A 27,160-nucleotide genomic window follows, 5' to 3' on the forward strand; every position below is an offset into this window, starting at 1 on the left:
TGCAGCCTGAGGGAGACCTTTAAGAAAATACTCTGTAGTCATCTACAGTAATTGTCTACCAGAAGGTGCAGTCCCCTCAGTAGTGGGAGGGTTGAAAGTCTATATGAAGAGGTCCTTTAGGGTCTGGAATGCTAAACTGAAGTATGATTACATTTTCTTATGGAGTAGCCTGTTCAATTGGATACAATTTCATGATACGTTTCACCTGCCATACACCAAAGGAATCTTCTGTTCTGTTTTTGTTTCTGGCAAAACATTGTATTTTACACTGTGTATTTATTGGATTAAGCAAGTACTGTACAATTGGACATTGTTTTCCAAAAATGCTCCTATTTAAAAACTGAATCTTTTAAATTTTCTTTCCTCCAACAGCTCCTCTCCCCACTTCACCTCTTACCTCCCACCACAACACAGAGAACTCATCAATTTGGGGAAGAAACAGAGAAGGTTACACAACCTTTTGTTAATAATGTTTAAGTAATAATAGGGGGAAAGGATGAGAGTTTAACTTACCCTCCTTTCCCCCTGATTTCTCAATACTTTTTTTTTCTTTCTGAAATGTGCTGTATTAAGGTGTTAGGAGGTTATATATAACTGGTCTGTTGGATAGGAGGGAGGGACAGATGCCATTAGAAGCTGGTAGACCCAGTGTTTTATTCAAACACAAACTTTCTGGGTAGCTTATCACTTAGGCTCCCCATGCCTGACTTTCACTAATTACTATATAAATTGCATTAATTACAACACAGAAATGTGGTGAAGACAAATACCAATGGTTTTGGAGATCTTAAGGTGCTTTGCAATAAACTTATCTCTAGTGTTATTTCTTCTAGGTATAGAGAATCATGATGCTTTGAAAGAGTTTCTCTCCTTCAGCTTATTGAATGAGCACCTTGGTCCCCCATTGAGAACAAGGGATCTCATCCCCTGTCAATTCTCTTGTCCGTAATACTTTTGACATCCTTATACATACTTTCCAGACCTACAGCAACTTATGTGTGTGCATATATACATAACAAGTACACACATACACACACACCCACTGCCTTACTGTGAAAAATGTGTGAAAGCTTGTACATGTTTTTCAGCATTAATATTCCCTTTCTCTCTGTTTTGCTTTAATGTATATGATATAGCAAAAAACCTCCAGATGACACTGTGGCCCTAGCTCCCCTCTTTGGCCCACCATTAGAATCAGCCTTTGATGAACAGAAGACAGAAGGTAGGAAAAATGTATATATCTGTAGATTTTTTTTCTTTTCATTAACTTTCCTCAAGGAAATATATGTGTTTTAAGAAATATCTTTAATGTAGCATCAAATCTCCAGTAGCTTTGTTTGATAATATAAAATGCTCTTAAAAATACCATTTGATTTAAAAGCACTATGGTACATATATAATAAAATGTTATTTTTCTAGGATCCATTGTTGAGGGAAATTAAATTTAAGTGTTAAGGACAAGAGTTGAAAACATAATGCACACACTAGGCTACTGTAACAAAGAGGCACCAAAGTACAGTGAATTCAACAAGACAGAGTTTTGTTTGTCTCATGTTAACAGTCTCACAGCAAACAACATGGGATTGTAGGGCTGCTCTGCTGTTCTCAACATGTGGCCTTCACCTCTGGGCCGGAGGGGGCTGCTCCAACTCTCACCGTCTTCCAGTCAGAAGGAAAGGGGTGGGAAGGGCCACTAGAACTCACTGCCAGTTCTTGTAAGAGCAAAATCTGCAAGAGACATGCATCACTTCAACCGGAGCCCATCACAGATCACTTAGTTCCACAGGGCCAGCTAAAACTCTTTAACTAGGAAGGAATGGAGAGAATATGCTGGAAAACAGCTAGCAGTCCACCACACCTGGACATTTTTCAATGATTTAGTTAGGAAAATATACAAGAAACCTCCCTAAATCCTCCTCAGTGAATTGTCTACAATTCAGGTCCTGTGATGAAGTTAGCAGTTGTCTTATTAACTTACCTGTGATCATCTCCTTCTTATAGACATGATTATGTAGTGACTGAAGACAGGATTCGATCTGTGTCATTTGATTCCACCCATTAAAGGAATTTCATAACTGCATGGAAACCTGATGTACAAAATAGAAAACAGTTCTTAAAAATCAAAGTGGGGTTTGACATTGAATCCATTTAAGAAATGCTGCTTTACATCTTTAAAGAATGTTTACTTTCATGTTAAAACAAAACTGAGCTAAGACCATCTTTGAGGTTCATCACAGAGGGCAGATGCACCCTGAACTCGTCCGTGAGCCTGGCTTGATTGTTCTTTAGGTGGTTTCAGCCCTAGACGTTCCATAAAGTTCCAGCATCTGCAACAAGCACACTAACTCTTCTGATACCTGTACTTACCTGTCATACCTGCACACTCTCACTTCTTTTGATTGATTTTTCTATCACTAGTTTAAAAGGACCAGGGGGAAAAAGTATATTTTGGAGTCAAGTATACATGCTTGGGGTCAGATCTTAGCTCCCCTACTTTGCTCTTGGGCAAGTTATTTAATCACTCTAATCTTTGGTTTCCTCTCCTGAAAACGGTACTAATACCAACTACATGGTAGTGTTGTGAAGACTAAATACATATAATAATAGCTGTGGGCCTCATGGTAAGTGTTTTATGTACATTTTGTATATATTATATTTACATCCTCCTTTAATCCTTTTAAAAACTCTCTGAGATTGCCCTTATTATCTCTACACCAAAGGAAGGGAAGCTCAGAAGTTAAAGGACTTACCCAAGGTCTACAGTAAGTGTAGAGGCTGGATTGAAATCCATATCCAGCTCACTTTCCAGCTGTGTTTTATAACAGAATGAATTACAATCAGTATTTACACAGCTCCTGGCACATGATAGGCACTGGGAAAAGCTCTTTACATGGTTACTATAGCAATTTAAAAAATCAAAAGGAGGAGACAAAAGAAATAGAAGAGCCCTGGCTGGGTCCTCGGTTGGAGCACCGTCCCATACACCAAAAGGCCACGGGTTGGATTCCTGGTCAGAGCACAGACCTAGGTTGCAAGTTCAATCCCCAGTCGGGGTGCATACAGGAGGCAGCCAATTGATGTTTCTCTCTCACATAGACATTTCTCTGTGTCTGTCTGTCTGTCTGTCTCTCTATTCATCCATTCCCCCCTTTTTGCTTCTCTAAAATCAATAAAAACATATGCTTGGGTGAGGATTAAAAATATTTATAGGAAACCTTAGATTCAATATGCTTAGGCTCAATGCCTAACTGCCCTGATGTAACTGGAATATTAGATGTCTAAGCACTTGTTTATTCTCCTGGTTTTCTTAAGATATTCACCAAATATTCTTAGATAACTTAATTTCTGTCCATCATGCTATGAAAAGTTTATTTAAAGACCCAGTAAGATCCTTTAAAAATACAAACCACTGTACGGAACCCAGGCATTTTAATTCTTGAAGCATATTCATAACAAACTTTACATAAACCAACGGAAAGCAAATTTCCACGGGATCAATGCCTGGATTTTCAAATGGGTGCCAGAAACTGAGCCAGTACATTCTGAATGTCCTTAAGTGACCAAGTGGGAAGAAAATGCAGTTTTCATTTAGCTATATGTAAACACACAGACACCCTCTGTACACATACAAACACGCACCCCCCCACTCCTATTTCCACCCTCTGCTTGAGAAGAAGCAGCAGTAGCACATTCCTAAATCAATTTGCTAATCCTGAAGCAGGAGAGAAGTAATTGTATGAAGCTCAACTTTAAATTGAAATGTTAACTTCTAAAATCTAGGAGCATTTCTTTTTAAACTCACCCTGGAAAATTTGTTTTTATGTTTCCAGTTCTTTTAGATCAGCCTGAGATATGGGGTTCAGGCCAACCAGTTAATCCAAGCATCGAGTCGCCAAAGTTAACAAGGCCTTTTCCCACTGGAAGTAAGTTATGTGCCTGCTCTGTCTGGAAAAACAAGTGACTCATTTTACTGTCTGTCTGCATAGTGAAATTAGGCAACTCTTAGAAAGTCTACGTAAGCAACACTTGGACTGTATAATATTCAGGAGAGATGTTATTCTAATAGGCTTTAGAGTTAAATGTGCCAAGGGCAGGTTGTCAAGGCAGAATAACATAAATAAGGTAAAATTATTAACTTTGGATCATAGTCTCTTGTGAAATCTCCTAGGCTTACTTATTCATTCATTCATTTAGTCATTCATTCAGAACTATATATAAAAGTGAAAAGCAAGTGAGCTAAAGAGCCTACTATGCTCCAGGCATGGGCTATCGCACAACACAGAGGTATCATGCAGCATCAAGTCAGGTGTGGTTTCTGCTAGATATACAGAATAACTGAGGCTGCATAGGATAGAAAGGCCACATTGAAAGAATGACAATTGGAGAGCAAGACAAATAATGCTATATGGTAGAGAGAAGCTGAGACAGGAGATCTAGGCAAATTTATCTCAAAGCAGGGCTATCAGCCCAACTCGTTCCAGCGTGCCCCTCTTCTTCTCCAGGCAGCTGGGGAAGGAGATCCTAAAGATCTTCACAGCCCTTCACCTGCAGTGGGTTGGGCCATCTAGACTGAACTGATTGCTCAGTCAAGCCACCTGTCTGATGGATTTATCCAGTTCTCATTTCAGTAGATTAACAGCAAATGTGCATGTAGAAAACACTCCTTAAAAATCCCATGGGAGGAAGATTGGATCTCAGAGAAAGGTGTTTTGGGGGTGGAGGGGGAATGTACAGGATATTTTTACTCTGTGAGGCACACAGACAAACCAATTAATATAATACTTTTTCCAGTTTAGCATCCCCAGGGTTCTGCTTTTTGGTGCCTAAAAATAATCATAGGAATTAACCAAGGATTCCTAATCAGTGACACAAGAGGCTGTTTGTTGGAAATGTTGCTGTAAACCATGTAATCCAGTCTTTCCAAGGATATTTCCTTCATAAAACAGGGAAAAACATAAACAGCTTTTTTTTTAAACTTGAACTTTCAAAGATGTGTTTTCAAAGGATTAGAACTCCAGTGTCATGAACTCTTTGGATATACCAAATATGGCCAGTGACAAGAAAACATTCATTTAAAGAAAGAATAAGAAAAAAAATGTACCTGTTGAAGCTGTAAGTCCCAATTTTGCCCACAAAATGACAAGTCCAGTTTTAAAGGATTGGGGCCATAATACAATACTTTTTCTATCTTCAAAGTTTTTTAGCTGTAATTTTTACCAAGGTAACATGTTCATTCTTCCTTGACCCAAATCTATTTGCTTCAGGCTTTCAAAAATATATTAAAATTTAAGACATATAACTTAAATCCATACTCAATCCATATAAAACAATGTGACCCAGTCTTTCCAAAGATTGGATATGATACCCTGACTATATTAAAACCTCTCACAGAGTCCCCTCCCAAGCTGTTCCCATTTCCGTGATCACACCCTGGCTTGTAACGCTGTGTTACCAGGATACTCAATAATCCAGTCAGAAATTCCCTGAGGACAGAGGCTCCTTTTATTCAACCCTGTGTACCTAGTTCCTAGTACATGATGTAGGAGGTTTGTCAAATAACGTAATGAATAAAAAATTAACGTTATTGTGGTTATTATCTTAAAACTATTTTGGCGAATTATTATTATCGCAAAGTGGAAGAATGTGAATGGGACTTGCGTCAGTTCCTTAGGCTTGAATTAAAAAAAAAATTAAACTATTAGTGGCTATTCCACTTCCAAGAACAAGAATATGAATGAAAGGCTAAATCCTGCTTCTCTACAGAATATTGTGTAACTCAAGGGAGAAAGTAACCAGTAATGCCAGGCTCCTCCTCTCTTTGCAGCACCTCCACCACTGCCTCCGAAAAATGTACCAGCCACCCCACCCCGAACAGGCTCCCCCATCACAGTCGGACCAGGTAAACTGTAGTTCTTTCTGTTCTGGGACGGTGTGGCAGTCAGAACAGTACCCCAGACTTCAACATCCCCAAAATGTGTTGGAAGCTATAGACTAGACTAACATAAAAATATTTGCATTTAGTTTTACTGCCATTACAATCTACCATGAAGACTCATTTGAAAGAATCGCTCTCAAGTTTCACAAAAAAGATGTACTTTCCCAACTAATTTTTCTCTGTATATTATTGCTGAATGAGGGCCATATTTACCTGTAAAATGAACGAAAAAAATCTCAATATCAAAAGTCATTGTTTAATTATGTCACTTCATTGGACCTCACTTTAATGATATGCAAATCAATAGTCTCAAGACACAGTTTGTAATTTTCCAAGAACAGATAAAATTTTTGCCATAATTAAAACTATTTAGTCTATCAAGATATAAAATGGTTCCCAGGCTGTGCATCATACTGGTAAGCTCGGGTGGTAGGGAATTTTTTTCCCAGTAATCATAAAATTACTTATCCCCTGGCAAAAAGATGTGCAAAGATAATAAAATATCACAAGCAATTGCTGCATGCCTTTAGACAGATAATTTCTAAGGCACATCTTTATTTTCTATTAAAATCAATACTACATAGGCATACAGTTTATAATCTACCTGGTGTTATTGGGCTAACAAGTCAAAGCAGTAATAGTCATTTCATGTGCCTGGGCTTTTAGAATGTGGTTCTTTATCACCTTTGGACTTCTATTGCAGCTTCATCCTTTACTACTTGTGCAGCCGGGTGAGTTTGATAGCTACAGAGTGGGATATTTATCAAGAAATGCAAATACAGGACATAGTCATTTATGAAATTTATGTTAACTCAGACCCAACTGGGAGTCGTCCAGGGTGTCATAGGAAAGATATTTGCAAGTTCAAATCATTTTGGCCCCTTGGATCTCTTCTACTAACACATTAGATATAAATAAAGCTATTATGAAATTATAAATATTGCAGGTTATGCAAACTGCTATCTGTAGCCTTGGAAACTTGAATGTTAACTCCTTTCAAATGTGGAATATGGAAGGACTAAGCTGCTTCTTGTAGCCAAAGGGTTATTTAAAGGTGAAGTGGCTTCTGTTCATGCCTTGCAATTATTTGGGTAACAATTTTTAATTTGAATAACCTCGTTTTTAAAAAATATACTTCCTCACATAGCAGTTGTTATCAAATCTTTCCTGCCAAGCTATAGAAGGTAGTTTTTACTTTTTTCTCGTATTGTTGATAAAACAAAAGAATAGCTGATTATAATGTTTAAACAAAACATAAGTTTCTGCCTCATGACTTCAGATACGTGTCACAGCTATGCCTCTACTGTTAACTGATTAGGTTTGATGAAAAAAGAAATTATACAGATGTTTTTATGATTTCCTTCCTTGTTAAATAGGTATATATGTTCTAATAAGTAGTAAATGTCTTCTCGATAACCTATGTGTGTGTTGTGTGTGGGGTATATATGGGTATGTAAATATATATGTGGGGATATCCTTTTAAGTAACCTTTGTACTGTGTTTCTGGTAACTTAAGGTAGAAGATGTGCAGCTAACTATGATGTGCTATTTTTTTAACTGGCAGATATTATAATTAGTTTTGCCAAACATTTTAATTTAATATGCTGGAGTAGATAATCATTTTCAAATATGAGGGTAACTTTCAGCTGTCTATTTTTTATTGTATTATAAGAATTTCAATAGGCCAGATTTTCACAAGGGACCTCCTTTTTGGGATTTGCATTCCCGGCCTGTACTCCCCTGTGGCCCTAGCACTGCCTTCTCAGAGAGATCCCACTGCACTGGCGTGAGCAACCCTGAACACTGCCCGGTGGCATGACAGCACTGCCAATGATGGGCATAGTAGCTAACTGGGGGCGCCCTGCAAAAGGGGAAATAATCACATAAAAAATGATGCTCACATTCTGGAGGGAATGTGAGCTCTCCTCTCCCCTTCAGCTCTGATCAAGGTATTTTTACATCATGAAATATGCCCAGTGAGGTACCTCGAAAGGCAGTCTATTTACCAGGTTTTGCCTTACCCCCTCCCACCCCACCCTCCATACAAATAATATTAACAAAAAGTCAACTAAAGCTTAAAATCAACTACTTCAACCACAGGAAATGACCAGTCAGCCACAGAGGTCAAAATTGAAAAGCTACCATCAATCAATGACTTGGACAGCATTTTTGGCCCTGTGTTGTCCCCCAAGTCTGTTGCTGTTAATGCTGAAGAAAAGTGGGTCCGTTTCTCTGATACGTCCCCGGAACATGTTACTCCAGAGTTGACTCCAAGGGAAAAGGTGGTGTCCCCACCAGCTGCATCAGACAACCCAGATGACTCCCCAGAGCTGGGCCCCCCGAGCCCTCCAGGCCCTCCAGGTCCTCCAGGGCCCCCGGGTCCTCCTCGCAATATACCATCACCACTCAATTTAGAAGAAGTCCAGAAGAAAGTCGCTGAGCAGAGCTTCATTAAAGATGATTATTTAGAAACAATCTCATCTCCTAAAGATTTTGGGTTGGGACAGAGAGCAACTCCGCCTCCCCCTCCACCACCCACCTACAGAACTGTGGTTTCGTCCCCCGGACCTGGCTCGGGCAGTGGTACGGGGACCACCAGTGGTACGTGTTACTGTCTGAGTGTGCTTCGCGTGACCGGGAATGGCTGTGGCTGCTGCAGTATGAGCACACCCTCCTTCTGCCTGGCAGTTGGCTTTAGAGCTTCAGTCATCCCTCCTTTGGTCTGGGTGTCCTGTGGCCCTGTGGCATGTCCTAGTCCATCGAATGCTGACAGTCATAGTGCAAGTCTGTGGATGTGTTCTGCCCTGCCCTCCCAGCCGTGAGGGGTGCTCACCCTCTGCCCCTGCAGTTAGGAAGTGTAAGTTTTTCAACAAAGCCGTGATGTCATTGTTTGGAATTCATGCAAGTTCTAAAAAGACAGATTTCATAGCCAGTAAGTTTCATGTTAAATGTCTGATTTCCTTCTCAGATGTTTCCACAAGAGCCCTAGTTTTGCTTTGTTTTGTTTTTTTAAATTTGTTTGGTTTTCAGCTTTATTAAGAAAATTGTAAGATAAAGTATACAGCGTGACAATGCGATAAACATGTATGTTGTAAAGGGCCTCCCCACAGCAAGTTAATTCACACATCCATCCCCTCACCTGTCTGCCTTTTTTTTTTTTTGGTGAGAATATTTAAATTCTACTCTCTTAGCAAATTTCAACTATACAATACAATCCTATCAATTATACAATATAACCACCAGGTTATACATTATATTCTCAGACTTTTCTTATAACTGAAAGTTTATATTTCTTTTTCCCAAGGACCCTAGTTTTGTAAATCAATGTGGAGTTTTTTTTCCCTTGTATTTTCCTCTTCTTTCTTTCTTGCTTTTTTGTGAGGAGAGAACCGTATAATTTATTTCAGAAAAAAAAGAGTTTGCAAAGGAGATTTTAGGAGACAGCAAAAATGAAATACCTCACTGAATCCCCAACCTGATCAAGCTGTCACTAAAAACAAATTATTCTCTGATTCCTTTTGACGTGTTCATCAGCCTATCATGTCAATTCTAAGTGTGGTGACAGGTGATGGGAAAGTCCATCAAAAATGTATGTTGACACTGAATCTGATTTTTGGGGTTTTCTTATGCAAAGCTTCATTTTGCATTCTGGAATTACGAAAGGATGGGAATCCCTGCCATGCATACCAAAGAAAGATCAAGATTTTTCTAATGCATTTTCTTCCATATTGTTTGTCCCACTGGTGCACACATTTGCCTGGCAAGACCCTCCAGTGCCCATGGGGTCAGTTATGCACCTTCCTGGGAGTGCCATGCTCTGCCAGCTCTTTATTTGCTTTGAAAAAGGATACTGAGTTGAAGTTACTTAGATCTAGTAAGAGACGTAAAAGAAGGGCATTTGTCTCTGTCCTAACCATCAGTCATCATCTCTGCCTCTTTCGCTGGAGTATCTTTCAGAGCTTGCTCTGAGTGTGCAAGTTCCTATGTGTTTTAAATGAGAGCATCCAAGCTGACCAAGGAGAGGGCTTTGGATTCACCTGTACCACACACAGAATCAATGTTTTATAACATTGAGTGTGCCCCCTGTGCTCTCCCTCACTAAAAAGGGGAAACTATTCAATACTCTAAGTTGGGGAAATGTGTTAAAACAAAAGTGGAAGATTTTTTTTTTAACCCTAGGTCCTTTGAGGGCCTTTATTTGGCCAATACTAGCAACAGCTATAGTTCCTTGCCCTGGCACCATGCCAAATGCTTTATGCATATTATTTTATCCTCACAACAACTTCACATGGTAGATACTCTTACTTCTCCCATTTTACAGATGAGAAAACAGGCTCAAAGGTACCTAGTGATTTGCCCAAGTTTACTCAGCTACAGGTGACAGACTTGGGATTCATGCTCAGGTCTGTCTAATCCAGAGCCTGCATTTGTAACCATTGTTATCTACAGGCACTCTTCTAAGGTTTAGGTACAAAATATCTCAAACTTACTTGACGACTGACACCCAGCTTTACGGCGCTATATGGCGCTGTATCATCAACAAGGTCTCTGGCATTCTCTCATAACATACTCCTCAGTGTTCTTCTCTATCATTCTCGAAGGTTAGAGCACCACCTTCATCCTCTGTGCTTTGTTAGGTATTTTCTGGGATATAAGGTCCTTACTTCTCTGTGAAGATAATAAAGGGCCCCTGGTAAAGCCTTCTTTCTGGACCTCAAACCCAAAGAGGTTGACTGCCCATTTTCAAAGAAGGGTATGTTTCTGTCATCTTCCTTGGGGTTCTTTTTCTTGGGCCAGGGCCTTCTCAGTCTTCTGAAAGGGCTTTTCAAAGGATAATGCCCTCTCTCCAGCAGCAGCCCACTAAGCTCTACTGGGGGGCGGGGAGGACAGGGAAGCTTTGTTTTTCATCTCTGTCCCCTCCATCACCTTCCACAGGGCTCTGGGAGACATTTGTTTAATTGAATCGACCACTGTTATAATGAGTGGAGAGAGGAGTTTTGGCTGTCTTTCTGGAACCTTTGGGAGTTTTGTTGTTGTTAATGTTTAGCTTCCATATCCTTATTTGGAATTACTTTAAAATGTTGCCAGTAAAGACTATTGATTCTTAATAATTGAGCTGGAAAAAACTATACTTTGCTGGTATTAAAGGATTGAATTTCTAAGTGGAAGATCGAACTGGGCCAATGAAGCTCATGAATAAATGAAGCTACACCATTATCTCCTTAATTAAGTCCCAGTTTATTTGCTGCATAATGTTTTATTGATGGAATATACACAGACTGTCAGGAATGTAGATTTAGGATTACAGCAATAGGCTATGGCCTCTTGTTTTTTTAAAATTAGCCATGCTTCTCACTCCCTGCTATTCATATCACTTAGCCCAATAAGACTAACTTTTCTTGTACTTCTCAAAGTCTGTTTAATTAAATATCATTATGCTCACTTTTTAAAATTTCATTCAAAGCAAGGTAACTGTCACCCACCAACCTCAGGCAGCTCTCACAGCTTTGTAAATCAAAAGAGTCACCTGCTGTTGAAAAGCAGAAGTTAAGAATTTGATCCAAAAAGTTCCATTTTCTTATGGCAAAAGTTAAAAATACCTAGCTTGGCCAGAACATAGCTTTCCTGGACTGCAGACTCTGATTCTTGGCAAAAGCTGGCTCTGCTGTGTGGGTTGTGTGCCAGGAGATGGGGAGGAGAAAGAGTCTCAATGGCCTGCAGCAAGTTCGGAGGCCAGGGAAAGAGAGGTGTTGGTAAAGATAGAATGGCCTTTGTGCACCCTTTTCCAACTTGGGCTACTAAAGCAATACTAAAAGATGTTATACACAGACACCACACTTGGACACACATCCATTAGCAAATGAGTTTGAGTTACCAGAGTTTGAATTAACCAATGTTAATTCTCTGTTCAGTATGGAAGCCACTAGCCACATGTGACTATTTTAATCTTAATTCTAATTAATTAGAAATAGTTCTTTAGATGCAGTAGTCACAATTCAGGTGCTCAGTGACTGCCAGTGGCTAGTGTCTGTCTCCTTGGACAGCACGCATCCTAGAACACTTTCATCATTGCAGAAAGCTCCATTGAACAGCAGGTTTTCAGGGCTTGTAATGTGGTCACCAAAAAGGAAACACAGTATATAACCATTCCCACACATATTTAATACTTTCTTCAAATAAATGATGAAATTGTGTTCTAAAATCCACAATTGGAAAAGTCTGTTTAGTTTCTTACATATTTTGAAATGCATATATTTTATTTCACTTGATTCTTCCCACAACATTGTGGTGTATTAGCCTTATTTTACAGATAGGAAACAGAAGTTCAAAGATGGAACTTGGCCATAGTCACAAAGCCAGTAAGTAGCAGAGCCAGGATCTGACCCCAGGTCTGTTGGATTCCACTCGTTTCTTCTCCCCAGGTGTCCCTACTGCCTGCCCATTCATCCACCATTCCACCCCCACACAGAGAGATGGCAGCTGAGGCCATAGGTCCATTGTCTACAGGGGCTGTCAGAGAAAGTCTGACAGAACTTCAGGGTGAGAGCAGCAGCAAATGGGGTGAGAGAATATCAGTGGTTGCCAACTTTTTTGGATTCACAAAACTCAGATAATGTACATTTGATTTTTAAACTTAAGCCTTAACAGGTGATGTTGTCCAATTATTTTCCATCATTGTTCTTGAGAATAAATAATGCTTGAAGAGAAAGTGAAAGTGTAATTGAAGATCAGAGAATGATAGAGATGTACAAATAATAACCTCTACACTCTTAGAATATAAACAACTTTGTAATCTCACAAAAGCCTTAGTAATCATATAAAGCCTTAGTTCAGTTCAGGCCCTGAATATCCTCCGCTGAAACTGAGGGTTCAGTTCTTAAACGCTCCCTTAGTGTCTTCCAACTGCTTAACAAAGTAGTCAATTCAGCGAGGAAAAAGTGGGTTAAATCAAATGTCCATACAGAAAAACAGTTAACCAGTCTCTTCTTCTTTGCTTTTAGTTCTATCTTTATCGAAAGACACATCTTTACCATCATCATCATCATTGCCTTCCATTTTTGTAGCATTTTATAGTTCAGTAAACACTTTCATAAGCATTTCCCATTTGGATTGTTACCACTACCTTATAAGGTAAAAACATGTCTCATTTTTTTAAAACAGGAAGCTGAGGCTCAGAGAGGCTCAGGCCCCATAGTCCATGAGAGGCAGACAGGGCCAGTCCTCAGACCACCTGTCGTTCATCCAGTTTTTCCAATATTCCACATAGCTTTGGTGACAACCCTTTCTACTTTCCCACGCGAGACTGAAAGTAGCCTTTAAATTTCCCTCCCGGACCATGTAGGAAAAGGATAAGCAGCAGACCTTTTCCTGAGATTGATTCAGAAGACTATTTCTTGGAAATAGACCCCTGAGAACAGACATTTTGAACCATTCCTATGTATGGTTTTCCAGCAAAACAGAACCCCTTCCCCAAAACAGCCTCAGGAAATTTCCTGACAAAGATATTGTTGTTTAAAAGTTTATTTCCCATCTCTTTACTGTCACTTCTGTTTTTTGAAAGCATCCTGGGTTGTAAATCTATTAACTTGAAAGAAAACTTTATAGTGAGAGCTGTCAAAACATACCCCCATTTTTTTTGTTCAAGAGAAGATTAGCCAAAAAGGCAAAGAAGATTTATACTGAGAGAGGTATGTGTTAGCTGCCCGTGCAAGATGTTGAACTCTACAGTCCACCTAAAGCTACAAGACATTGCATTTGAGCTTGGGCTTTGGAGTTAAATAGATCATTTGAGTTGTGTGACCTTGAGCAAGTTACTGAATATCTCTGAGCTTTACTTTCCATTGAAACAGGAACAATACCCTACTGCAAAGCTGACTGTGCAGATAAAATAAGATGATGGCTAGCATAGACTCTGACCCAATAAAATAAAAAGTAAGAATATAGTAACAAAGTGGTAATTACAGAGATGAGGTGGATGGAGGGATGGGGATGGCGATAATAATTAGTAGGCTTTCCCACTAATGAAATTCCAGTTAGAATAAACAGCACGGAGAAACACAACATGCTCGAGATTTCAGGTTGTTTAAACAAGAGGAGCAAAGTTTACCCCCAGGGACTCTCCCAAGATGAGAGCAGAGGCTGAGATAGCTTTGCTGCACAACTTCTTGGAGAATCTGGAAATCTGGAGATGGAGATGCTGGTGTCCTTCTCCAGGGAACACAGTTATGTGATATACTGGAGGGGTGGCAGGGAGGGCCGGGTATTTCCCTGGGGCAGGATTTCCTAGAATTTTCTGGAATGATTAGATACCTGTGCTTCTAACCAAAGTACCAAACATCTGGAAGTAGTTGAAACATTTCTGAACAAGAACTGTGTGGAATATTGATTTAACTGTCTTAAGGGTTTTAGCCAAGGAGTTTACCTGCGTGTCCCAGATACAGGAGTGACGATAGGCAGGTGCCGGAGTCCAAAGCCCCTGCTGGTGTGCTGATGGGTGTGCATGCCGGCCTCTGTGTGTCTTGTGTTTCACGTGTTTGTCATTGACAGCCAGAAAAGTAAATCCAAGAGGCTCTTCTAGAATCATCACAAACGTTGTAGTGGGCCAGCCAGCTCAATGCAGAACAGCTTCCTAAGCAGCCTCCTTTAAAACAATATCTACGTCAATGTGTTTCTTTTATTAAGGTTCTAAACACAAAGTATTCATGCAACATCTAATTTACCTTCTTATATTTTGTCCTTTGCTTAACATCAAGTGTTTGCTTATGTTTATAAAGGTAGCACTCACATCTTGAAGCATAGTAAACAGGGTAAATCTCTTATACATATTTAAATATATATATAATGAGGAAAATTCAACTTACTCGAAGTTCTAACTTCCATGTTCATCTTGGACATAAATAAATTCCAAATATGCAAAAACCAAAAGATTTATTATAAGTTTGGTGTGCATTTGTTCAAAATGAAAGCTACCCTCTACCCAGCCAAAAGAATCTTAAAAATGTATTTCCTGTCACTAAGAAAAGGATTTACCTTTCACTGGGTGTCACATGACAACAAAAGGCAATGAGCTTCAGCTTCTGCCATCAACCATAGTTCAAATGAGTGATTTTTTTTTCTGTATTAAAAAAAAAATACCACGTGCTACAGTGTTGAATATACTAGTGGCTGAAGTGAGCAAAAGTGTCTGGGACTGGCATTGCACTGCGGGAACAGGGAAGGAGAGATTCGTGATGGTGGCGCTTTGGCCGCCTGTGCTCCAGCCATTGTTAACACCAGCTTGTTTTTCAGGTGCGTCGTCCCCTGCTCAGCCAGCCACTCCCTTGGTTCCCTGCAGCAGCACTACCCCACCTCCACCTCCCCCCCGGCCTCCATCTCGGCCAAAGCTACCTCCGGGAAAACCTGGAGTCGGAGATGTGGTATGTTCCCTTCAGCCCTGGCTTGCTCAGCCATCTCAACTTCTGATCTAAGCCTTAGATCGCTTGTGCCAATGGCCCTAACAGGTGGCATCTGAAAGACAGCCGCTGTGGTATGGGTGTACATTTCAACCCTCCTCACACCTCTGCCATCTTTCAAGCAAAGCTCTAAATGGTAGGATAGGCCCGCTGGGGCCCTCAGTTCTGCTGCAGTGGGTTTCATGCAAATTAATATAGTAATGTCCAATTGCGCTAAACCTTTAGAAAGGCAGGTGTTTCTTTTCACCATGTATATCTGGTTTTGAAAGACCCCCAAGAGAGGACAAGTCTTTATTTCTGTCCCCCAACTACAAAGAAGTTACTGATGTTAGGCACACTATACAGCTATAAGGAAGAGGAAGTTTCTTACATCGTGTTTTGAGGCTGAGAGGTGGAAAACATTCTGTGTGAACAATGAAGAGACTCCTAGCAGAAGTAAATTTCTTTGGTATCTGGGAACAGGAGCCACAGACTGGTGATGTTATTAATATTTGGTTTAAGTGCACACTACAGTATTTTGTACTTACATACCTTGAAATGGATTTAAACTCTCCGATTATATTACCTGCTTAGTCCCTGCGAGTGTGTGAGTTCACAGTCCTGCAACATCACTGGCCACACCACAGATCTCAGGTTCTCTTAAGTCTGATAGACTGACTGAGTGCAGCACTTTGTGGTTTATGGTTCCTCCAGTTCCATCTACAAGCTCCTGTATCGATACAATCAATTTCAGTGTAAAAATAGCGTCACCTGTACTTTTAGAACCTGACTTGTAATGGGTGCTTGGAGACATGAGGAATATAGAGCAAAAGCACCATGACCTGTGTATCTAACTTTCCATCTCTTTTCTTCTCTCTGCAGCCCAGACCTTTTAGCCCTCCCATACATTCTTCCAGCCCTCCTCCAATAGCACCCCTAGCCCGGGCTGAAAGCACCTCTTCGATATCGTCCACCAATTCCTTGAGTGCAGCGACCACTCCCACAGTTGGTAAAAATTCTCTCCTCTCTTTTCATCTGTTTGTGGTTTTGACTGGCTATATTTTTATCTGAAAACCCCGAGGCCTTATATTTCTGGTCAAAATTGTTTTGCTGTGTGTTTTGCTACTATCATCTGATTCTTCTTTTAAAAGCACCTTCTCAGCAAAGGAGGCAAAGTGCAGGAATTCTCTTATGCTATTCCATACAGAGCTATTTATAAAAGCAAGGAAGAAATTGTCAAATAAGGTCCTGAAATTTGGATATTATTTCTTATCATCAAAATGATCTCCTTTGAGGGGGAATGTTTATTTAAATTCCAACCATGTAACACATCAGAAACCACAAAAATTTAGAACTTTTATTTTCTTGAAGCTTTAATTTCTTCATCATTTTTGGGAGTTTTTATGTCAACAGATGGTATATACATCAGCATTGTGGGACTTGAGCAAACTTTTTAACATTTTTTTTCTAGTGCTTTTCAGTGATTTGTGATCAATGTTCCCTGAGAAATAAATCATTGCTGGCATTTTCAGTAAATGCTTTTGGGCCTCTTTCCTTATGGTGTGATGAAAGGGAAGAATAGAGAGTGGCTGCTCAGCTGGATGGTTTTCCCAGGTTTAAATGCCTCCTTTTGCCTGGAGCATCTTCCCTTTTCCCAAGGCTGGTCTCTCTCTAAACATCTTACCCATCTTCCGTAGGCTTCTGCCGCCTCTCCTGTTTGCATGGTGTCTGACCTGGGGCTTTCCCATTCCATTTTTTCCCATCGTTCTCCTTTATTATCAGAACTTCCCTCCCAAGTCTTCCATGTTATAAACCAGCTGACCATCCTGCATTGCTTGGGAGAATCATTAACCAAAGCTAAATAAATTCCTGCTACTTACCAAGAGCATGATACAGAGTTGCCCATGTGAGTAGTAGCTTGATCAAAGCCAGAAGCTCTTCTGGAAAAGAACTCCATTTTTTCGGTGGAATAAGTTAAGGTGTGCCTCTTAGGAGCCCCAAAGAGGAGTTCAACTATATCACATGCTCTATATTATTAATTAGACCAGCCCAAAAAATCCTTCAAATTTGGTGAAAATACAGCCAGCTATCCAATTTCATATGATGCAGTAATACAGATATTTAACTTTATATATATAGCCAACTCTGTTCCTTATCTGCATCATTAATTGGGGCAATTGGAGTTTCTTGTTTTTGTATGCCTATTGGTTCTTTTCTTTCTGGCCTTTTTGTTTGTTTTTTCTATAACATCCCAACCGTATTTTTGAACTCTCTTTAATACTCTTGATTATTACAGCCACTTTCCCCACTTCTGCTCTGGCTTTTGTTGTTCCCTTGCTGTTGTTCTTAAGATCATTTGTCCCCCCTATTCCACGGGACTTTCCTGGTTGGTCAAAGAGGAAAACAAGAATAAACTATCACTCCGAAAGCAAACCTCAGTGACCTCAGATGACTGTCTAACATGTTCTTTCAACTCATTGAGATTCACAGAGAAAACCGCACACACAGGGAATTGGGACTGTGCCCATGTTTTCTACAATGTGTTTTTATACTCCCTGCTGCAGAAATCTCAAATCCTCGCCAGTGACTTTAATTCCGAACACATCTAGCATGCATTCTTTCAAGATGAACAACAGAGGGGTTTATTTTAAAAAGCCACCTGAAAGGATAGTCACATTGCTTCATTGCTGAGGAGCATTCTGATTTAATCCGTTGGGTTTTTGTTATTTTTAATTCAGTTTTCATCTTCCCACTGCGTTCCTCACTCTCCTGTTCTTTATTTCCTGCTGCTGCGGGTCACCTGACAGCCACTTCTCACTAAAGTGACCACATTGTCAAGTGACTGACTGCCCAGCAGCTGTTTGTGTGCCTGTGTTTATCTCTCTTTGGAGAGGGTGTGCTTTGGCTCCTAGTACCAAAGGACTGACTGCTCCCTATGGTCTTGGAATGTCTACTTAATGAAGTCAGGTGGCTCAAAGAGATAGAGGATTTCAGCAGCAAATTCTCTGAAGTGGGTGGCTCAGCATTCCCCTCCCACCACCACAATACTTTTTGACATTTCCTGGGACACTTGAGCCCAAATTGGGGCAAGTGTGATACAAACCAATAAGCAAAGTTTAACATAATTTAAGGACTAAAAATTTAAGACCAAGTTTAATCTTCCTTCCTGACAGTTCATATAAGAATATGCCCCTGTAAGACTGTAGGCATAAAATCTTCCACGAGAGCTATAATTATAAAGCAGTAAATCTGACGCCACACCTGAAAATAGGACTGCCTGTGTGTTGTCACACTCGAATAACGAAGAGCTTCTGTGCAGCTCTCCTTCACTGAATGGAAGGTATCCATTGGAAGATGCAGTTATCGTACATATGACCAAGAAAGGAAAGGAGACACTGCCCATTGAGCTAAGATGCGATGCTTTCTTATCACAATGTTTTTAGGACCCACTCCAGTTGCAGAGGTTAAAATGGGAAAAAGTACACATCCTAGGGTCAGTGAAATCCAATACTCTCTTTTTGTACTCAGGAACACCTCACAGGACCTTCACTCTATGATTTGGGAGAAAAATCTATTAATATGGGAATGGAGAAAATATTTAAAGTTATTCTATTATAAGAAATAAACTCCTAGATATTTGAGGTAAAAATAAACAGGGAATTATCTCTAACTGTAAATATCCATTTTTACTTGTTTCTTATGTCTATGAGTGATGGTCAGGTTTTTTTAGATATTTGCAAAATCTTCATTGGAGACCCCAATTCAAAAAGGCCAAAGTAAAGGCAATTTTTCTTCATTGTTTAATTTACCATTAATTATATTCCTTCACTGTTAATTATGCATTTTCATTTGCCTCTTTAAGATCCAGGAATCTGTAATGAAAGACAAGTAATCACTACATGAGGAAGGCTTCATGAACTTTGATGCATCCTTTGGTGTAGAAATTTGAGCAAAGGTCATTGGTATGCAGTACTGGGATGTTAACCATAGCATCTGAAACTTAAAATATTTCCTCCAAACTTTTGTCTCTCCAAGATGGCACGCAATTCGGAATTGGATAAAGTTTCTTTTAAAAATACATGTACTAATGCCAATTATCCTGCATAAAAAGAAACAGGCAGTTGGGCATGGATATTCTTGATCCCAATTAAAAATTCCCACATATAATTTTAATCTTTTTCTTTTTCCCTCTGCTATTTTTTGGAAAGGTCTGTCTTCAGTACTGGCTTCTCCATTATATATCAATTTGAGGCTATCTCCATGCTTAGTCCTTAAGGAAATTTTTTCTTCTTTATTTAGTTTGAGTGTTGCCCTTATTTTAATCAAGCACAGAGCTATCCAGTGACTCACTTTTCAAGTTCTCCTGTTTATTTAGGATGTTTTCTTACAAGCCCTCAATGTCCACAACAACTATAAAAAAAATCAGAAGCTCGCTATTCAAACTTTATGAACTATTTTCTTGCAACTTCAGCTCAAAGAACAAATGACAGTATTGGAGGCTCCTCATTTTAATGAGATTGTAAATAGGAAATTAGTGCTTTAAAAAAAAAGAAAAGCCCTCCATCATCTCCCACTAGTAGGTATGAAAAGGCACTGTTACATTGTTACTGCCATGTAACTGTTTTGCTTCCTCCTCAGTGCCAATTCCATTTGTCCTCTTCTTCTTCTATAGGTATTATAGGACTTGCATTAACTTGTTCTAGCCACCAGCGGAACCACATGTATAACAAAAACTGATTAACAGGTGATGTCCTAGAACCTTAGGAATTGACAAAGAAATAGTTTCCCTGCCTCACTCCCTCAGTCTAGGAGGCAAGCTAGTAGACCATTTTCCAAGAAACACTGTTTATGGAATAGTTTTATTGCCCTCCTTCATTTCCTTGTCTTCTCTACATTGTAGGAAGGATTCTGTCTTAGTAGTCTCTGTACAGATTTTACTCAATTTTTCTATTAAATTTATGATAATATCCTTAGGACCTATGGCATGGAGTACTTGTTTGTTTAATCAGATAGAGTAATGCTCTAATTACCTGAATTTGTTAGTTGGTGAGAAGGGGGACCATGTGCAGAGATCTGGAACACTTGGAGTCCAAAGCAACTGCCGAGCCCAATTTACAAAGACATCTGGCCATAGCTGGATACTATAGCTAAAGATGGAATTACAATAGTGCTGTTCAAAATAAACAGCCCATAACTACCAAAGACGGGGACAAGGCAAATTGAATTTGGATATTGATGAAGTGGAAATGGGATACTTCATTCAGGGACCTCAGATTTACATGGTTGCTTTTTCGTGGTCTTCTTAAAAGCTTCCTCTTTTCCCAGTGCGGGGAAGCACATGCTGGGTGATTCTGTGAGGCCGTCACGAGGTTCTGTTGATGGACATGTAGCTGGCCCTTTGAGAATTGTGTCTGAGTGAAATACACTCTCACCAGTCAGTTATTAACAATAGTGCCTTTAACAACTCCCTGAGAAGGTGGAGGTGTGATTTCTTCCCTGGGACTGAGTTCAGCCAAATTCAGATGCTAAAACCTGCCTTTTAAAAAAAAATTTTTTAATTTCTTCTCATAGAATCATTATGAAATGAGCACATCACTTTTTTTATGTCCTAGTCACACCCCCAGTGTCTTAGGTTTTGTTTCCTTTTTCCATTAAAATCATTCCCGTGTTTTGATCAGTAAAGTGTGCTGCTTGATTTCATTTGGGATTTGTATTTGTGTTTTTGTTTTCCATTCCTTTATATTTCTTTGGTTCGTAGTGTCAGAAGATGATGTTTTTTATGACAAACTGCCCTCATTTGAAAGGCGCTGTGAAACCCCTGCAGGTATGGTGCTAGCCAAGTGATCTCTAGATATCTAGACTTTAAAAATCCAAGCCATTATGCCATCGGAATGCTAAAAACTTCATGGACATGCTGCTCACCTCATGAGTGCCCAGTGCCTCTCAGATGCACCCTGTTTCCCGTTCATTGTGGACCTCGTGCCATTGGATTGTTTTAAGTGAACATGTTAGAAAGCAGCAGGTTGCATGACAGTTTCTCACTGAAAAGGATCCAAAAAGTGAGATGCTATTATTGCTTCGTGAATTTATAAAGGAAGGAATAATTTAACTGCTCAGAATTACATGTCTAGTGACTGCTTTTTAATTTAAAAAAGAATAGAGCACTGTTAGCAATCTTGTTTTCTCTTTGGTAAATAGGTAAAAGGTGTTTTGTGTCTGGCTTCCAAAGGTGATTCCAGGGGAAGGGATGGAAGATGTATGATGTCTTCCAGGAACATTAAATTGATATATGCGATGCTATTGTCATTTAAAACCTAAACTAAGTTTATATGACCCGTAACTCCATTTATCTTTTTGCAAACATAGAAGGGGTTGACATCGAAGATGAAGTGGATACAATTCAGCAATTGCTGAGTGACAGTTTGCCCAAACTAGTGCAGTTAAAACATGCTGGCGCCCCTGCATGGCCAGGAAGACTTCCGCTCCATGCGCACAAGCACCCAGTATCAAGCTACCAACAACACGTGCCCATCCCTTTAGGCATCCATAGCTTTGCTTTGCTTTCTGTTTCCTGAACTAAAAACAAAACCAAACCCCATAGATCGCCAGCCTTCCCCTTCCCCTGCACGCTGGCATGCAGTGCCTCTGCCCTCCCCCCATAGTGAGATTAATGACCTGCTCTCTAACTCATACTGTGTCCTTCTCTCTCCCTCTCCTTAACCTTTCCCATCCCGCTTCAACTCCTGGCCATACAGAGAATGAACAGCCTTCCCTCGTTTGGTTTGACAGAGGAAAGTTTTATTTGACTTTTGAAGGTAAGTAGTGCATAGCATACCAGATTCTGATTTATATTCCCCTCCTCCTTTGTCCCCCATCTGCACTTCAAAATCCCAATTCTTTTCAAAGACCTAGCCTCATTCTCTATATAAAAATGCTATGGCTACTTAGAAAATATTAAATACTAAAGAAAATATTACATGAATTTGGTTTGTATGGGATCTTCAATTTTTTCATATTAAAAATTAAAGCTAATTTGCATTTAATTTTGGTGGCTTAGTTAACTGTGTTAAATTGAAAAATCAAAACAAAATACCTTTTTGTCCAAGGAACTTAACTCTGTCAACCAGGGCTCTTTCCTCATACTTTTGCAAATGCAATGCAACAAATATAAGGACATTTTTGGTTGGAATTGGCATTTACCTCTGTTTTGGATAATTAATATTTCAGATATAACATTCATTATTGTAAAACGTAAATACATGTATAAATATCCTCATAACAAGGAAGCTACATGGAAGATCAGGAAAGTGAGGAAGAGGAAGTGGTGGTGTATTGTAGTGAGTTCCGTTTACGTCTCCTGAAATCACACAGGAAATGACTGCGGTACAGTGGACAACTGTCGCCAGACCTCATCTTAGGAGATTAAGGGAAATACACACGGATATGCGAGATATCTAACCTCAGTGTTGGAAAATCTATGTTCTGCATTAAGGATTAACAATCTTCTATTTTATATTTAAATTCTAAATAATTTTAACAGGCCAAGCATTTGATTAAATGGCCTATTTAAACTAATGGAGGGAAAATGAAGTAATTTCATTGATGGGTCATCTTACACATAAATATTTATCACTTAGGCCCCTATTTTTTATCATTTTACATAGCTAAATATATTCAGGGATCAAAAATTGGCCAGAAACGATTCTGCTCTAGAATTGCATCTAAATATTGAACTCGTCTGAGTTACACGACAACGGGACGGCACTCGGAACTCGATGTGTGTTTATGCAGTTGCAGAGGTGGAGATGGCTGATAGATTCTTGAGTCGTGTGTGTGGTGTGGCTTTCTTCTGTGAACAGTACATTTTTCTCACAAGATGGTCCTAGAAACGGAAGTCCTTAGCTTGCAGTAGTTTGGATAGCAGCAAAAAATATGGTCTGATTTAAAACTTTCCAAATACCTGATTTCCTGTCCTGGCTTGGGTAGAGGACAGGAGGACAGGCGGTCCACATCACGCTAGAAGACTTGATTGTCTCGGATCATTAATTTGGTAATAACCAAGATGCAAAGTCTACAAACGTACGACCTTCTGTACCTTCTCTTTGAATAAGATGAAATTAGTAAGTGCCCAGGTGTCTTTTTACGGATCCGCACATTTCCGAAGGAGTGGGTTGAGCAGGTGGGTAATCCTGAGGTACCAAAACTACCCGCACGTGTAAAGGTCCTTGCTCTGGTTCAGTCTGGCCTGGAAGCTGTGGTGTACCGTGTTTTAACCGGAAATTAGGCGATCCATTACCAGCTATCCTCAATAATGGTCTGAATTTCAAAAAAAACCCACTTCGGCAGGTTTTGTGTTGTTGCAGTTTGCTATTGGCTCATTCGCTTGTATTTTAGTTGGGGTTTCTTTAAAAAGAGAGAGGTTTTTTTCCCGAAAGATACCAATCTAAAGACAATTTTTGGTTGTTGGTTTGTTTTTAAAATATACATTATCAATCAAACATAACTATTAATAAATGTGTGGAATAAGATAATGTGAACCACATTTTTTACTTTCAGAAAATACAACCTTTGTTAGTAGATTTCTGACTATCTAAATTTGGTAACATTGTCATTCTAATTAGTAAGATCCAAATTCCTTAAGCATCTCAATTTGGGCCAAAAGAAGTCATGCAAGAAAGTTTTAATAGAAATTACTTGGAATCTGTACTGCTGAGTTATCATTATTTGGACTTTGCTCAAATGTGGGAAATATAAACAGAGCTTCCCCGGGGGACCACAGGGCAGCCGTATCACTAATGCGTGTCCCTCCTTATCGCACAAGGAATGCTTGTAAAGATAAAAGTACCTTAGAATCAACTTCAGGGGGAAATTTAGGGGGGACTAAAAATAACACCTTGCCACCTGAGGAAGAATGACTATGTTTTAAGAATGGAGATGGTTTGTTTTCATTATTTATAAACATTAGTCTCAGATATTTTTAGCTAGTTCAACCTGAAAGGATTTTTTAAATTTTCTGCTGTGATGATAAAATGACATAGAAATGGTGGCATGTTCAAGTGCCTTGAGAATAGTGCCCCTTCCCAACTTTTATATTCCCAAAGGACTGCCATTAAACATGCTTTATTAAATAGCATTTCTGGCATATTCTTCTAGGGCACTCTGATTTTACCCACATTTGTTATTATTAATTATCATCTTCAGTTCTTCATTCAGGGAATGTAGAAAAGGAAGAAAGATTTACGTGTCAAAAAAAAATCACTTTTTCTAAATTCTTTTAAATTATTATTCATTGGCCTCTAAGTATTGTGTTTATAGTGTTCAGAACTTCACCCCGTGGGACTCATAGCTCTGTTCCTGCCGTGCTGCAGGCATCGTAGTCACTGGGGAAGGGGCTGGGCCACGGACTCACCAGCTAATGAGCACTGGCTTGTGAGTTTCTTTGGAGATAACAGGAGGCGCTTCACCTTTCCAGATTAATTGAACTAGAGGCATAGGAAAGTGTAAGACAGCAGTTCTAACTCACAAGAGTTCCGAAGCTTTTATTTTTTTTCTTTTCCTTTATTTTTATTATTGATACTATTACAGATGTCCCCATTTCCCCTCTCCCCCTTTGCCCACCTCCACTTCCCTTTGGCCATCACCACACTGTTGTCTCAAAGCTTTTCTTAATGTTTTACTTTTATAAACAGTTTCACTGAAATCTTAACCTATGTAAATTAGGTTAATAAAAAAAGTCAAGGTTACAAAAAGTAATAACTTTTTAAATTCATGCACCCAGGAGTGTATCCTATTGAAGCTATCAAGTGTCCTTCTGAGATGGAAGGAAGGGAAAGATATTTCCATGACAAGTAGGAAATGTGACTGTTACATATTTGAACAGTTTCCTAGAGCATTTTACCATCAAAATGTTCCCGGAAAGGTGCAGTCCCTCTCCTTGCCTAGCTGATTTAACTATAAAATCACCTTGTATGTGGTGATGAGAAAAACAAGCAAGCCCTGCAACCATCACTCTTGAGTGCTCTTGTGTCGACATCATTTCCACCCCGGGCTCACCGCGTCTTGCGCACACAGCTCTAGGCTGCTCTGTGCTCCTCTTTACTGCTCTCGCTCCCATCCCATCTTCTAGAACGCCGCTCCCCCGCAACACCCTTCTCTACACTCCAGGGCTCTCTGCCAAAATCGCCCACCTGTTTCCTTGACTCGCCCCAGCTCTCCCCAGGGACCAGCACGTCTCCTGTGGCACTCTCCCTGAAAAGTCCTGCAGCTCTGTGGGTCTGGCTCCAGGGCCTCTGACTCCGGCAACTCCCACGAACTTTTCCTCCACTCTACTCAGCAACCCACACCTCTGGCCACGTCTTGGAAACGGTCCCCACTGGCAGGGGTCATTTGGCTATTTATAACTAACAGTTGGTCACCCTTCCTCTATATTAGGCAATGATTCTTTCCTTCAACAAATTCATATTGAGTACTGCGTGTACTAGCACTGTCTTAGGCAGGCCCTGGTAGTGAACAAAACAGAAAACAATTCCTGTCCCCGTGGAGCTTACCTTCTAATGTGGCAAGTCAAAAATAAGATAAATAAGGAAAATATACTGGAGATGGTAATATGTTCTAGAGAAAAAATAAAACAGAACAGCAGAATGGAACATACTGGGTTGCAATTTTCAATAGGGGACCTGAGGTAATAAAAGTAATAAATAATAACTAACCTCTGAGTGCTAACTAGCACAGAGTACATTCTATTTGTTATCTCATTGCATCTGCATAGTTCACCGATGAGGAAATTAGGATTCAGGTACGTAACTTTTGCAGGCTCACTCAGTCAGCAAGAGACAGAGTGGAGAGTGACAGCCCTGCCCCCAGGGTGGCTCCCCAGGGCCATTCCTGCCCGGCATCCACTGCTTTGGCTCTCTCCTCCAGCCTTTGCAACAGCCGCTGGAGGCAGGTGGTGCTGGTGGGTTTTCCTAATCTTCTAACCTTCCTGTCCTCCAATCCCCTGATCATATCTTGTCCTTGACCTTGCTGATAACCTCTGGCCTCACAACCACCCACTATTCTCATTCAGTGCACTATTCAAGCTCTTTTCTTTTCCCAGATTTAGACCCTTATGAAGAGGGGAAAAAAAGTTTCTATAGGGACTTTAATCATCTACGCCCCAGGAGCTACTTTGTCCTGTTTAGAATGACGTTGACTGTGTGAAAAAAATGAACTCTTCAGCACTTTAGACTTCTGACTTCCTTCTGCAGGTTATTAAATATCCCTACTTAGTAATTAATTGGTACGACACAATCATAGTCATGAACCTCTCAACTCTCCTTACCCTGACATAGCAGTAACACCCTGTAACAAACAAACACCCAGTTTTTCACATGTAGCCGGAAAGATATCAATTCGTTCGCTTTAGAGTCACTAGAAAAAGGAAAATTTGGAAAGTGTGGCCAGTTTTCTGGGAAGCAACTGTTTTGCTAAATTCGCAATATTCTTTAAGTGGCAAGTGTCCTACTTCATTGTAGGCCCTTTCCAATCGATGCAGTGGAGTCACTGAGGACCTGCTCTGTAAAACACAGCATTAACTTCAGCAGGGTTGGGGAAAAACTGTAGAAATGTAAAAAGCAGTGATACAAGACTGTCTTCATTGAAAATACTAAAATCACATTCCCTAGCCATTCTGAATTTTCATACATAAAGTATACTGTAAGTATAAAATGTAGAATCCTTTCTATTAAACCAACTGACGGTCACGGTCATTTGTTTGTTTGTTTTTAATAACCTAAACATACTAAGATGACTCAAG

At 39.8% G+C, this 27,160-nt stretch overlaps 1 protein-coding gene across 11 annotated transcripts in view; it reads left to right on the forward strand.

Annotated features, from left to right (window-relative positions):
• The window catches only part of SGIP1 (SH3GL interacting endocytic adaptor 1), a 193,139-nt gene that overhangs the window by 126,957 nt on the left and 39,022 nt on the right, over positions 1-27,160 (forward strand). For 2 of the 11 annotated variants that reach the window (XM_045199489.2, XM_053920512.1), the window contains 7 exons: positions 1,137-1,222; positions 3,831-3,923; positions 5,825-5,899; positions 8,036-8,536; positions 15,224-15,351; positions 16,249-16,375; positions 21,125-21,190. In XM_045199489.2, coding sequence (XP_045055424.2) covers positions 1,137-1,222; positions 3,831-3,923; positions 5,825-5,899; positions 8,036-8,536; positions 15,224-15,351; positions 16,249-16,375; positions 21,125-21,190 — 1,076 coding nt within the window. Of the gene's footprint in view, positions 1-1,136; positions 1,223-3,830; positions 3,924-5,824; positions 5,900-8,035; positions 8,537-15,223; positions 15,352-16,248; positions 16,376-21,124; positions 21,191-22,121; positions 22,182-27,160 lie in introns of all 11 variants that reach the window. The other 9 variants (XM_053920511.1, XM_053920516.1, XM_045199496.2 and 6 more) reach the window with 6 other exon arrangements.

The sequence above is a fragment of the Desmodus rotundus genome, chromosome 3 (genome assembly GCF_022682495.2).
Source record: "Desmodus rotundus isolate HL8 chromosome 3, HLdesRot8A.1, whole genome shotgun sequence".
Lineage (NCBI taxonomy): Eukaryota > Metazoa > Chordata > Mammalia > Chiroptera > Phyllostomidae > Desmodus > Desmodus rotundus.